At 43.7% G+C, this 14,136-nt stretch overlaps 1 protein-coding gene across 4 annotated transcripts in view; it reads left to right on the top strand.

Moving 5' to 3' along the window:
• The window catches only part of NR6A1 (nuclear receptor subfamily 6 group A member 1), a 201,397-nt gene that overhangs the window by 162,991 nt on the left and 24,270 nt on the right, over positions 1-14,136 (top strand). For 3 of the 4 annotated variants that reach the window (XM_029062611.2, XM_029062613.2, XM_029062614.2), the window contains one exon: positions 8,819-9,061. In XM_029062611.2, coding sequence (XP_028918444.1) covers positions 8,819-9,061 — 243 coding nt within the window. The remainder of the gene's footprint in view (positions 1-8,818; positions 9,062-14,136) is intronic. The other variant, XM_029062615.2, reaches the window with a different exon arrangement.

The raw sequence follows: 14,136 nt of genomic DNA, 5'->3' as shown, positions 1-14,136 counted from the left end.
AGAAGGAGATCATTAGTGACCTTTGAGACGGTGGTTTCTGTGGAGTGAAGGGGACAGAAGCCAGATTGAAGGGGGTCAAGGAGAGAATTGGAAGAGAGGAATTTGAGATAGGCGGGTGAGACAACTGGCTCATGGAATTTGGAGAGAAAAGGTAGGAGGGAGATGGGGCGATAACTGGAGGGAGCTGTGGGGTCAAGGGAAAGTTTTTTTAGGATAGGGGAGTTATGGGCATATTTGAAAGCATTAGGGAAGGAGCCATTGGAGAGTATACAGTTGAAAATGGCAGTTAGGGATGGAAGAAGGGAAGGGTCAAGAGGTTTGATAAGTTGCGAAGGAATGGGGTCGGATGTGCATGTGGGCAGTGGGGTGCCTTTTGAGAGGAGGTAGGAGATCTCCTCTAGAGATACTGCTGGGAAGGATGGGAGAGCCGGAGAAGGGGCCAGAAGTGGAAAGGACTGAGGAGGGGCAGGGGCAATTTTAGGGAGCTTACAACTGAGCTCAGTTTTCTTAATAAAGTGTCCAGGTCATTGGAGGCAAGGGTGGGGAGAGGCGGGGGGGGGGGGGGGCAGGGGGCCTGAAGAGGGAATTAAATATCTAGAACAACTGTCAAGGGTGACAGGCATGGGTGTGAATAAGGGTGGAGAAATAGTTTTGCCAGAAAGAGGAGGGGGCAGAATTAAAACATGCAAGGATAAGCCTGAAGTGGACAAAATCGGCTTGTTATTTAGATTTCCCCCAGCCGCACTCTGTGGCTCGAGCACAAGAACAAAGGAGGTGGGTTGTGCAGGTGATCCAGAGCTGTGGTTTAGTGCTACTTACTTTCCCAAGTGCTTAGCACACAGTAAGCACTCAATAAATATGATTGTATGAATGAATACCTGTCTTCATATGCATTTTGGTTTCACTTCTTCCTTTAAGGGTGTGAGGCAGAGATGAGGTAACTTTTTCACCCCCATGATTAATCTCCTGTGATTTCAGGGGAGCAGCCATTAACTGAGTTGTGGTCATTACAGGATTATTTTTTTTTTGGTCATGAGCAGGGAGAGGCCTTGATATCTAGGGTCAGTGAGATAGTGTCATTTTGTCTCCTTTACATTGTTTGCTCTGAAAGGAGAAATACTTGAGTGTTGTAAACATCAGTATTTTCTAAACTGCTTTTTCATTTTGGCTGATGTCAGGCTGACATTTTTTGCTGGGGGAACTCTACCCATGGCATTTGGAAATTTGGGTTGTGTTTGCCCAGATGAACATCTTGCTTTGCGGACTTTTTCCAAGGGGTAGTTTGATTCGCTTACAGCAGGCTCTTTGGTCATGGGTATTAGAGTTTGTGGAACAAATTTCACTTACTGTGATTCCCACCTGTGGAAAATCCTACACACCATTGTACTGGTGCCCAGAGAGGTCAACCTAAATTCCCAAATGGACCTCGGGTTCCCCTGCAGCACATTGGCTAAAATTAACCTTCCTCCCATTAGGAGGAAGAGCTGCAAGGGGCAAGCCTTGATCATTCTGCACAGCCCTACATCTGACATGCCAGTGGGTTCCAGAAGGCAAAAACCTCTTTTTTTTTTTTAACAGGAAAGTTGAATTCCTTGCTGTTGTGGTTTTCAGGGGGCAATGGTAGTCTCCCAAAATGCCTTGCCCTTTAATGGTGACATTCCTCATATTTGGGAAGGGAGAAATAAAGCCTACATGTTTTCATTTATATTTCACACCTACACCTATAAATCAAATTTTCATGATGTCTAATTTTCTAATGCCAGGTAATCAGTTTGTCTTTAATTTCACTGCTGAGGAGCAAGATGTCTGACCTGACTGGAGCTCAGAATGCGAGACTGAAACCGCCCCACATAAGGATGGAACTTCTCATCCAGCTAGCTCTGCTTGTTTGCTGAAGTTTGGAACTGAATTAATTAGAAGTGGGACTTTTTCCTATCAGAAGAGCATTTCAGTACCTTTTTCACAAATCTCTGAAAGTCACTGATGAGAAGGCGGACCTGTGCAGTTGCTGTCTCCATTCATGGGCAGTCTTCCATCCTACAAGTGATCTAAGGCTCCCTAGTGCATAACAGAGTTTGAGTTTCAATCCCTTCTTAAGCACTTCTGCCCACTTCTCACTCAGCTCTGATGCAGAGTTTGGGGGCTGTTTTTAAATCCCACTGGCTAGAATAATAATTTAAGAACAGACTCAAGCACAGATAAATTTTCCAAATCTAGTACCAGCCTTAAATATGGATTTTGTTCACAAAATGATTTAAGACAAGGGATAGGGATATATCTTTTTCTAACAGAAAAACCAAAAAATATTAAGTGATGTGGGAAGCTTTCATAGGAAAAGACTTTCACTTCTTTAGAACTGTACAAAATACAATTAACTAAGTCTGGCTTTAGATATAAGGGATTGAGAATACAGCTAGGATAGCAAAGTCAGTTGCTTTAGCCATCATTTATATTATTTTCTTTTCAGTTTGACAGCCCTGTCTCAGAAAATTAGTATGTGTCCCCTGAGACCCTTGTTCAGCTCTGCATCAACCCTATTCTGTCTCAGTGGGAGTGTTAAAGTCTTAAAAAGCCAAATTTAATGTGACAGTGCCTATTGCTTGGGGTAGTAGAAGAGACATGAAAAAATAAATCTATACCCTTCGTACCAAGATCGGGAAAATGAGTAGCAAAAAAAGAGTAGCTAAATCTTTTTCTTTACCATCTTATACTGTTAATTTAGAATAAAGTTTTCTCCCAAATGTTCAGCAAAATAGCTAATTATGAGGTACAAAAGTGAGCAGACCACATATTCACTAGTCCAACTTCTGAACCCTCCTTCAGAACCCTGGTTCAGCACATCTGCTTAATTCTCAGCAGTATGAACCCCCAGTTCCTTCGAACACACTCGTTGGCCGAAGTGGTTGTGAGGGGAGGAAAGACCAAACACAAGGCCAGCAACAGCTATCAAGTAGGTATTTTTCCAGGCCCTTAGGAGTCAAACACAGACACAATCTCATGGAAAAGATACCCAGTGTGCATGACCTCAGTCTAATGGTTTTCATTCCTCCTCTGCTGGCTGGCGACCAAAAGGACTCAGATTAAATCCCTCTTAGCATTAACTGGCTATGAGCCTGATATTGTTAGTGCCATTAAGACAGAAGCAGCCCATGAAATTATTTCGGCATGCCACAGATTTGCCCTGTGCAAACGCTTGAGCTCCTGAAACAGCCTTGCCCAGATTGACTATTCATCTGTCCCTTGGGATTTTTCCTTTCAGTAGTGTATTCTTTCTTTTTCTTTCTTTCTTTCTCTGTCACACACTCTCTCTCTCTCTTCTTCTCTCTTCCCCTTCCTAGAGACGCCCAGTCTCAGAGCAGAGATGTCTCTGGTGACGAGTGGTGCTGGGAATTGTGTTCCATTTTTCCTCAAATATTTAGCTGCCTATTCTCTAATTCTCTTTTTAGTGCAGTTTATTTAGACCTTGGGCTTTACCTGGATGATCCAGATTCAAAAATCTGAATTTGATTTCTAGATCTGACCTATAATTTAGGTTCAAATCACTAAATTTCTCAGGACAGCTTCCACAGTTTATTCACCTACAGAGAGAGGCCTCATGGGCAGGATGCTTTGAGGGCCTTGGGTTAAAAGAAATACCGAAGGCAAAGTGAGATGGTAAACCTCAACACAGAATGAAACTACTTGGAGCCGAGTCTTGATCCCCTCCCCAAGTATGCACACTCTTCCAATGCCACTCCTAACTCCAGGCTGGAGGGAGGGAAAGGATCCACCTTTCCTTTTAGGATCCAAAGCTTAGGTGACTTTGCCCTACGTCTTTCCCAGTGGGTGTGCTCCCAATTCTACCTATGGGACCTTCCTGGCGTTCCTGGTACTATCCAAAAAATGGCATTGGAAGCTGTGGGGAATGGGCATGGGGTAAGAGTTGGGGGTGGGGGAGGGAGAAGGCTCCCACACCTTAGAATGGCAGATAGCTGCCAGGGCCTAGCCCATTCACCACTCCTAAAATGGCCAGCCCACTGTCATCCACAAGCTGAATGACCCTGGAGTGAGAAATGTCCTGAGGCTGCTAACTTGATTTCCAGTGCCCTGAGTGACAGAAGTCCCTCCTCATCCCTGGCCCTTCCAGAATTGACCTGGTATTAACTGGACCTTTCCTCTTTGTTTTTGAAGGACTTTGGTGCTTCCTCATCTATGGCTCACAGTGACTGTTATTAATACCAGATAGCAAATAGAATGTTTGGGAGGGATTGAGGTACATGGAGAATAAAGCCTGGTTCTTGGAGGTAATACAATCCCCTCATACCACATTAGTAAGGAAATACGTCAGTCCAGCCTTTGATCTCAACTCTGTTCTGCAGTTACTACAGTTAAAAAAAAATCAACCCCCCAAAAAAACACATGAAAAAAGGTCTTGGGAAACCATGTAGATTCTTAACAGATATACCTCCTCAAAAAATCTGCTTTCATTCAACCTCTTTGTTTCAGATAGTAACACTGGCCAAGGAAAAGGGGAAAATCTTGAGACAGTGAAACTATTGTGAAGGACTGAGATGGGTTAGTGGAGGGACTGACGGTCACAATTAAAACCAAACTTTTATTTGGGATTCCTTGGCAAACCTTGGGCTTCATGCCACCAATTGTTACATAGTACAGAGTGTGTATCTCTGCAGGCCTTTTGAGTCTCCGTATTTAATGTGCTTGGGTAAGGGAATGTTGAAGTTGTCAATGTGGACCCTTATAGTTTACCTAGTTCTCTGTGTTCCTCCATAAGGAGCATTCTGCCCTAATTTAAAGAGTTTTTAGCCGACTGAAAGATAATAGGAAACACCAGATATGTGCAGGGAGGAAATGGAAATGCAATTATGTGATCTTTGTCATTACATTTTTCTGATTTAGTTTGCAAAATTTGTCACATTTATATTGCCTTAACACAATAAGGCAACTAGAAATGTTTGTAGAGTGAAGCTACATGGGAGCCTGGTAAAGGGCTGCTGTGGTGGGTATCCTCTAACTTCCCAGGTAATAATGTTGGTATTTGTTAAGCGCTTACTATGTGCACAGCACTGTTCTAAGCGCTGGGGTAGACACAGGGGAATCAGGTTGTCCCACGTGGGGCTCACAGTCGAAATCCCCATTTTACAGATGAGGGAACTGAGGCACAGAGAAGTTAAGTGACTTGCCCACAGTCACACAACTGACAAGTGGCAGAGCTGGGATTCGAACTCATGAGCCCTGACTCCAAAGCCCGTGCTCTTTCCACTGTGCCACGCTGCTTCTCTACAGGTCCACAGATGGGTAGTCAAGCTCTCTCCCCACTGCTTTTCCTCACTCCTCTTCCACTACAAAGCAGCCTGCACACTTCACTCCACTAATACCAACCCACTCAGTGTGCCCTTCTCTAGTCTTTTTTGAGAAGAGACTAGAAGCAGCATAAGAAGCAATATGGTGTAGTTGATAGAGCACGGGCCTGAGACTCAGAAGGTCATGGGTTCCAATCCTGGATTTGCCACATGTCTGCTGCGTGACCTTGGGCATGTCATTTCACTTCTCTGTGCCTCAGTTACCTCATCTATAAAATGTGGATTGAGATTGTGGGCCCCACGTGGGACAGGGACTGTCTCCAACCTGGTTTGCCTTTATCTACCCCAGTGCTTAGTACAGTGCTTGGTACGTAGTAAGTACCTAACAAATACCATTATTATTATCACCACCATTATTTTGCCTTGGACCCCTTGCTCGGACCTGCACTCCAGTCTGGAATCCCCTCCCACTTCAAATCTGGCAGAACGCTATCTACCCATCTTCAGAGCCCTTAATTTCCTGCAGTAGGCCTTCCCTAATCGTTCTCATATCTCCCCACTCTCGTCTCCCCACCCTATTTCTCATAGTACCATCAGTCCACATACCCTTTCCCCAACTCATAACAGGTATAACAGGTATATATTTACTTTCTGTTGCTTCCCCCAACCTATATTCCATTTTAGGGTCTGTCTCCCATTCTAGATTGTAAGTGTCTGGGACAGGTTTCTTGTCTATGAACTCTGTAACCTCCCGAGCACTTAAGTGTTCTGCTCAAAGTGTACAATACATACTATTGATTGATTCAAGTTCTCTTCGTATCCAGTAAGGCCACTGTATCAGCCTCCTTACTGATCTTCTTGTCTCTAGTCTTTCCTCACTTTCAAACTGTACAACTGAGTGCTGCCTGGATCATCTGCTTGTCAACCCCTGCTTGGCACATGTCTTTTCACTCCTCAAAAGTCTCCCGTGGCTCTCCATTTCTTCCCAGATGACTCCGTATATGGCTTCAAGGGTCTCCAATAGCTTTTGCCAGCTTACATGTTGATTCTGGAGTCAGGGGATCTGAGTTCTAATCCAAGCTCTATCACTTACCTACTGTGTGACCTTGGGCAAGTCACCTAATGTCTCTGGACTTCAATTTCCTCATCTGAAGAATGGGGATTTAAATATCTACTATCTCTCCTATATAAACTATGAGCCCTGTGTGGAATAGGGACCATGTTCAATTTACTTGTACTGTGTCTACCTCCCATAGTATGTGGAATGTGGTAGATGCTTAACTAATATCATGCTTATTATTATCATTCCCTCACTAACTACTAATTCACACTCTTTCTCCTCCCAAGATCTCTTTCCTCTTTCCTTGCTCCCGGCTTTCCTGCCTCTCACCCATTGCTCATGTCATTCCCCTGACCTAGAACTCATCTTCCTCTCTCTCCCCTAAATCTGCCCAACCACAAGTCTTCCTATCTTTAAAATCTTCCTAAAATCCCATTTTCCCCAATTCATTTGCAGCATTCATTCATTCAGTCGTATTTATTAAGCACTTACTGTATGCAGAGCACTGTACTAAGCCCTTGGAAAGTATAATCCAGCAATAAAGAGAGACAATCCCTGCCCACAACAGGTTTACAGTCTAGAAGGGCGGAGACAGACATCAAAACAAGTAAACAGGCATCAATAGCATCAATATAAATAAATAGAATTATAGATATATAAATAGAATTATAAGTATGCAACACCCAGGTTGCATCAACCCAACAACCAAATCTTTGGTGTCTTCAAGTACCAGGAACAGCTATAGAACCTCTCTAAACACGCTCCTAACTACTGAGCTCTGCTTGGGGGTGTGGATGTTTAAATAATCCTTTTTTTGTTTGTTTTGGATTCTTGTGTTTGTTTTCTTTTTTTGCACCTCATGTTGTAGTTGTCACATTCCCAGAAGACAGAGGGTGGAGGCCCACCAAGAGACTTCAGAGAAAATTGTTCAATACTTCAGAAATAATTTTGTTTCATTTTCTTTCTCTGCACGGGGTGAAATGTTGGAGGTGAGCTTTACCTAGGAGAAGAGGGCCGAGAGATTTTTGAGCATGCATGAGCATCACCCGCTTTTTCTTTGGGACAGATCCAAAATGACTTTCTTGTGCTTTCTTGTCCCTGCCTTTCAACCGGAACTGTGGTCCCTGCTCCTGCTCCTAGTTTAAAGACTAGGGACGGTTGGGAGGTAGCAAGGAGATTAAAGAAACCACATGCAGAGCATCTAATGGTTCTGTACTGCTATATCTCCCCAGACCCACTCGTGGGATGCAGGGGGATGGAGCTTGAGAGAATGAGTCACCTTGCCTGGCCTAAGTGCCACCCCCCGCCCCAAGCACATATACTTTTCAGTGCTGCCCAGGATCTACAAAGTCTTCTAAAGCTTACCCTCCCTCCATTGTTCAGTGTGGTGGTGTCTGGCATTAAACCCAATTATTCTGTCTCCCAGGGGTACCCCTTTCTCAGGCAATAAACTCATGTTGAAAGGTCTTACTGGGACATTTTGTCTGAAGCCTTTTTTTTTTTTTTAACCCATACAGACTTGGAACTTGGTTCCCCAACAGCTGCATTATGGTGACAGTTGTTTTCCATCCACTAGGAATGCACTGTATCCTTAAAGGGTAAAAGAGGGCAGGAATTAGTGGGAATGAAAAATTTAAGACCTTGGTGGGGGTTTCTCTCAGAGAATGACTTCTCTGGCCAGAGCTGAGTGAAAACTCCCCAAGGAATTATTATAATTATTATTAGTAGTAATAATAATAATAGTCTTCTTAAGCACTTATGTGCCAGGTACTGTACTAAGCGCTAGGATGGATACAAGCAAATCTGGTTGGACACAGTCCCTGTCCCACATGGGGCTCACAGTCTCAATCCTCATTTTACAGATGAGGTAACTGAGGCCCAGAGAAGTGAAGTGACTTGCCCAAGGTCACATAGCAAGCAGGTGGCGGAATCGGGATTAGAACCCATGGCCTTCTGACTCCCAGGCCCATGCTCTATCCACGCCATACTGCTCCTCTAATTACATTGAGGGCTGGTCCAAGGCTATGCTACTTCATTAGAAAAATATAGGTAGGAGAGAATACCATCAGCAACATGTAAGTGTGGCTTCTAATTTTTTTCCTTACATTTCTGGAACTTCGTTGCAAAGGAACTATGACACTCAACCACACAGCCCCAGCATCAAGTGGGGAAAGGAGTTCGGGGGCCTTTAATTCCTCCTCTGCTGGTGCTCCAAACTTACTCTTCACCAGTGCTCTGTTGGACAGGAGAGGAGCCACAGATATGCATAGGGCCCCTGACAGCCTCATCCATCGGCTACCAGATGCTCTGTCCTGTATTCACACTCCGGAAAGGTTCAAGGCCTCCAAAAGTGCGACCACTTGGTTGACCTTTCCCTGATTTGTTAGTAAAGCATTTGTTAGTAAAGACCAAGTGGAAGGATTTCAGGATTTGAAGTCTCTCACTTCATTTTGTTCAGTTTCTGTTCCAGATGATCGGGCTGAACAGCGAACTTGCCTCATCTGTGGAGACAGAGCAACAGGTCTGCACTATGGCATCATCTCTTGCGAGGGCTGCAAAGGATTCTTCAAGCGGAGCATCTGCAACAAACGGGTGTACCGATGCAGCCGTGACAAAAACTGCGTCATGTCTCGCAAGCAGCGGAACCGATGTCAGTACTGCCGACTGCTCAAATGCCTCCAGATGGGGATGAACCGGAAAGGTAGGAGTGGGGTTGTCCCATGGCAGGTGTTCAAGCATGACAGCAAATGCCTGGGCTAGGAAAGAACCCCAGGCTCCCCCCTACCTCCAAGTTCCAACCTTGGGAGGAAGCATTAATTATCTTCCGCCTCTCCTCTCTCACTCCATCCCATCTCACACTTTTCTTTCCTCTCAAGTTAACCTACTCCCTGGGGTTGCGTTTTTATCTCGCCTGTTCACCCCCTCCCTGCTGTCTAGAGTCCTCTCCTCCTGTCAGTCAGTCAATCAGTCGTATTTATTGAGCGCTTACTGTGTGTGGAACAGTGTACTAAGTGCTTAGGAGAGTACAGTATAACAGTAGAAATATTCACTGCCCACAGACATTAATATAAATAAATAAATAAGGCTCCTGGAAGCCTTTGCCTATTAATTTTTAATCTCCCTTGTGTATGTCCCTGTTATTGCCTGTCCAGCCTTTCTTTGCCACCTAAGCACCCATAGCACTTTTGTAAGCCATTATTAAAGTACTAATTATCAATCAGTCAGTTGTATTTATTGAGTGCTTACTGTGTTCAGAACTAAGCTCTTGGGAAAATACAATATAGCAGAGTTGGTAGACAGATTCCCTGCCCACAAAAAGTTTACAGCCTACAGGACAAGCTTACAGTCTTACATTCTTAATTAATACAGTCTAAATTAATTTAATTATCCCTTTTTCCTTCTTCCTCCTATCCAATTGATTGAAAATTCTGTATCCCTTGCTAGATCGCAAGCTTTTTGGGAGGAGGGATCAGTCTACTAAGTCCATTGAGATAGGAGCATGGCATAATGGATAGAACGTGGCCTGGAAGTCAGAAGGTCATGGGTTCTAATCCTGGTTCTGTCTCTTGTGTGCTGAGTGGCCTTGGGTAAGTCACTGCACTTCTCTGAGTCTCCGTGACCTCATCTGTATAATGGAATTAAGACTGAGCCCTATGCAGGGCAGGGACTGTGTCTAACCTGATTTGCTTGCATCCATCCCAGCGCTTAGTACAGTGCCTGGCACATAGTAAGCGCTTAACAAAACCCATAATTATTATTATTGTGCTCTCCCAAATGCTCAATAGTAGTAGTAATACTAGCTTTTAGCGGAATACTGTAGTAAGCACTAGGAGAGAATACCCAGGTAGGAAATACTAGGTGCTCCAAAGTACTATGGACTGATTGATTTTTTCTTACCTAACTACTTTTATCCCATTACACCCCAAGCTAAGAGTCTTCACTCCTCTCAAACGAAGCTACTCCCTGTGCCTTGCAACCTTCTCTCCTGCTACTGACCTCTTGCTCATGCCCTCCTCCTGACCTGGAACTCCATTCCCTTTCAGATTGACACTTCTCCATCTTCTAGGCTCCTCTAAAATCACATCTCCTTGGAACCTCCTTCCATTCTTCTCTAATCTCCCCTATTTATATCACCCCCCAACCCCAATTTCAGGGCTTCTGCTATATTTCCATTACCCTATTTATTTTGTTAATGAATTGTACATCGCCTTGATTCTATTTAGTTGCCATTGTTTTTACGAGATGTTCTTCCCCTCGACTCTATTTATTGCCATTGTTCTTGTCTGTCCATCTCCCCCGATTAGACTGTAAGCCCTTCAAGCGGCAGGGACTGTCTCTATCTGTTGCCGACCTGTTCATCCCAAGTGCTTAGTACAGTGCTCAGCACATAGTAAGTGCTCAATAAATACTATTGAACCTAAGCAATTAAGTACTCCCATTCTCCTAAAGCTTTTGTATGTATAATTTTCATGCCCCAGTTAGTATCCACTCTGGTAAATATCCTTTCCCTTCTTTCTGCCTTCACCTCCATCCCTATCCCACCACAACCCCAACCTTGGCCAAGTAATCAACAGTTCTTGAACCTTTATGGTAGTTATGGGGAAGAGAATCCCTGGCCCAATCAGGCCCCCTCTCTGAACACAGGAGGAACTCTGATTTTTCTTTTATCCTAGACTTTAAACCAAGGGGCCATTTGGAACAGGAAAAGTCCTTCAAGGCCTAGATTGTTCATGGCTCATGTAGCTGGGATCAGGTTAAAAGCAATTAAAGTTAACTGAAGATCCTGGTGCTAGAGGAGTAAGTGCAGGCAGCCCAAGCCAAAGTCTTAAATGGGCAAAGGTCCTGAACTGTTTACCCCATGAGCGACCTTGCTTGCTACTCTAATGGCAGCCTGCCACACCCTTGGTCTAAAAGCTACCTTTATTCTGAGCCTCTGGCTGACTTTTACTTAATTTACTTCTTCTGCCCCAGCTCCAAATTACTTCTAGAACTGAAATTTTTCACATGATTTGAGGAATGCAGAAGAAAAATTCTTTCAGGCATTACATTTTTAAATGTAATAAATGTATGTGGGTTATTCCTTAAACATTTCAGATCTTAATCTTCTAGTTTAGCATGGCAGATCTGTTTTAACTGTCCGTGAGACCAGACTATTGTGGAAATCCTCAAGGAATGAAAGTACTGTTTATTCAGTTTGCTCTAGAGAAATAGGAGGAAGGGGTCCCTCAGTTATAACTAAGAACCCGATCTTTTGGCTTCCATGGGGTGCTGAGTCTCTATATCATTAACAGAGTTTGCAATAACGAGGAAGGAAAGTGATGGATGGGGTGTGTGTATATGAAGCAATAAAGTGCTAGTTTGGCTAGCATAGCTGCCTTAGAATTAAAATACTGTCTTGCCCCCAGCACCTATTTACCATTGAAGCAAAATAAAGTGAAACATGGATCTGTTTGTTTGTCCTCTTAGGCATGGTGATGAAAAGAAAGAACAGAAAATCCTTTTTTATCCCTCAGAATAAGCACAGTTGAAATTTTAGACAAGATTTTCCTGGGGCATTCTTTCCCCCTTTCTAAGCCTTCACCTTCTCCTGTCCTTTTATCTCTTGTCTCCTCCTCAACTCCTGTGTTTAACAGCTTTCTCCTTCCTTTACCTTGGTCAACCAATGAGGATTTTTTGTTCCTGCCCCACTTGCTGCAGATGGAGAGCAATACTAGAACAAACCAAAAATGGCATTTTAAGGTTGATAAAACCCTTTGCAAACATCGGCCATAGGTAGCCCTGAGTAAATGAAAATGTGTTCAGGATGATCCACAGTTTTTAATGTCCATGAGTATGCTAACAAATAGCGGTTTATAGGTACCGCCACTCCTTCAATTGCCCAGAAATAATACGCTCCCTCTTATGGCTGTCCTTGGACTACTTTGTTCATTTTGAAAGTGCTGATAAACCTTCAGGTACCTCGAAAACTTTATAGGCATCCAAGTAGCTTTGTTCAAACCTGGACTAATGTCTCTCCTCTGGTCAAGGTTAAGTAAAACAATGACCGAGCTCGTTAAATCTCACTTTAAAGAAATGGATTAGAACCAAACCCAGTCCAAAAAGTCACATTCTCTGGAGAGCAGGAAATCTGGGGGAACTTGCGGAGCCCTTTTCTGACTGTTTAGGAGCCAAGTGCCCTTTACTTAAGATCATTTGCCCTGCTGAAAGTTTTTCAAGAGCCTAAAGAGGCAGTTCCATTGCCTATGGGCATGGGCAACTGAATCCTGAAGAGAGAAGAACGGGGTCAGGAATATGTCACTAGCCATGAAGATCACTTTCACTGGAAGGGATTTCTGGAGGAAAACTTCCAGTGAAAAATAGAGTTTTCATTCTGAAAAGTTTTCACTTTCAAAAAGGAATATAAATGTCAAACCAAGTGGTAAGCAAAGGTTAGGAAAGGGGCCACGGACTCCCTCTACCATTTGCTGTGATTCTCCTTTGAAAAACAACTTGATATGTCCTTGAGAATGCAGGGCAGTGGCAAATATTGGGGACTGTAAAAGATTTCACAGACATCATGAATGACTTGCCCTCTTGGCCAGCCTCAGAAGGCTCCCCTTTCTTTTTACACTTGGGGATGACATGGTAAAAAAAAAAAAATCTTCACAGGTTGGCTTTTGTTTCCTAATGGACTGTAAATCAAAAGGAAGTCTCTTTCTTGCAACCTGGGAGAGCAGTGCTATCCAGGGGCTTTGTATTGTTTGACAGAGGACCACTGTCCTTCTAGCATTCCACTTTATTGAAGTGAATTCTGTTCAAATCCTTGGGAAATGGAAAGACTAACTCCTCTTGACTGGCTTTTTTTTTTTTGTAAAGGAGGAAGTGCATTGGTTCGACTGTCATATCAGTTTATAGAGAGCAAAACTCCTCCTGGCATTGCATTAATGCTGCCTGAAAGGTGGGGATTTCCTGTCAAGCCCAGACGGTGAAGTAGTTAGATGTGTGGTTCAGAGTTCCTCAGGCCTGCTGGCTGCTTCCTTACAGGAGATAAGGGAACTGGGTTTTGTCTTGTTTTTTTGAGGAAGTGATCATTCAGTCCAAAATGAGAAAACTCCTTGGGTCGTGGACATTTGCTGATGGAATCTGGATGTTCAGTGTTGCCTTTACATGTCCAAAGTAGGGACGTTCTTGGGCCGGGAATGTAGTCTGCCAACTACAGTACCAGTACGTTGTACTCTCCCAGGTGCTTAGTACAATGCTATGCACAGTATAAGTGCTCAATAAATACATTTGATTGATTCTTGTGGTCCATGTCTGTGGAAATGTAAAGGCGCTTTGTTTTGGAGGAGACAGGTGAGGAAATGAAGGAGACATGTCAGAAATATGCAAAATCATGTGCTCATGGAGTTGCCCACTGAGTTGAGTGATGAAGCCCTCCTGGTGCTGGCCAGACCTTCTGGAGTTCTTCGCAATATGAGCATTTAAACAGAATGCGACTCCTTTGGGGAAAAGTCTGCAATGCTTAACTAACCTCTCAAATGGTGGATTTAACAGACATTGGACTCTTGTCCCTCCCCTCCCCCCCTAGATCTGAAATATAAAACCAAAGTTCATTTTCTCTGTCTTTCAAGGATCAAAATTACCAATGTGATATCTCTGAAAAGAATAATGATTCTAGCCCATTAAACTGTTTAAGGACTGGGGCCTCGGGGGCTTTCTGAATTGAAAGCAGGGGTTTATAGCAGCAGCAGGAAATTGAGTATAACCGAGTGATGTAATGCAGGAATGTTCAGGTCC

This window comes from Ornithorhynchus anatinus, chromosome 4, assembly GCF_004115215.2.
Source record: "Ornithorhynchus anatinus isolate Pmale09 chromosome 4, mOrnAna1.pri.v4, whole genome shotgun sequence".
In the NCBI taxonomy this organism is placed as follows: Eukaryota; Metazoa; Chordata; class Mammalia; order Monotremata; family Ornithorhynchidae; genus Ornithorhynchus; species Ornithorhynchus anatinus.
The sequence above is the reverse complement of the archived record's forward strand: the minus strand, read 5'-3'. Positions and strand labels throughout refer to the sequence as shown.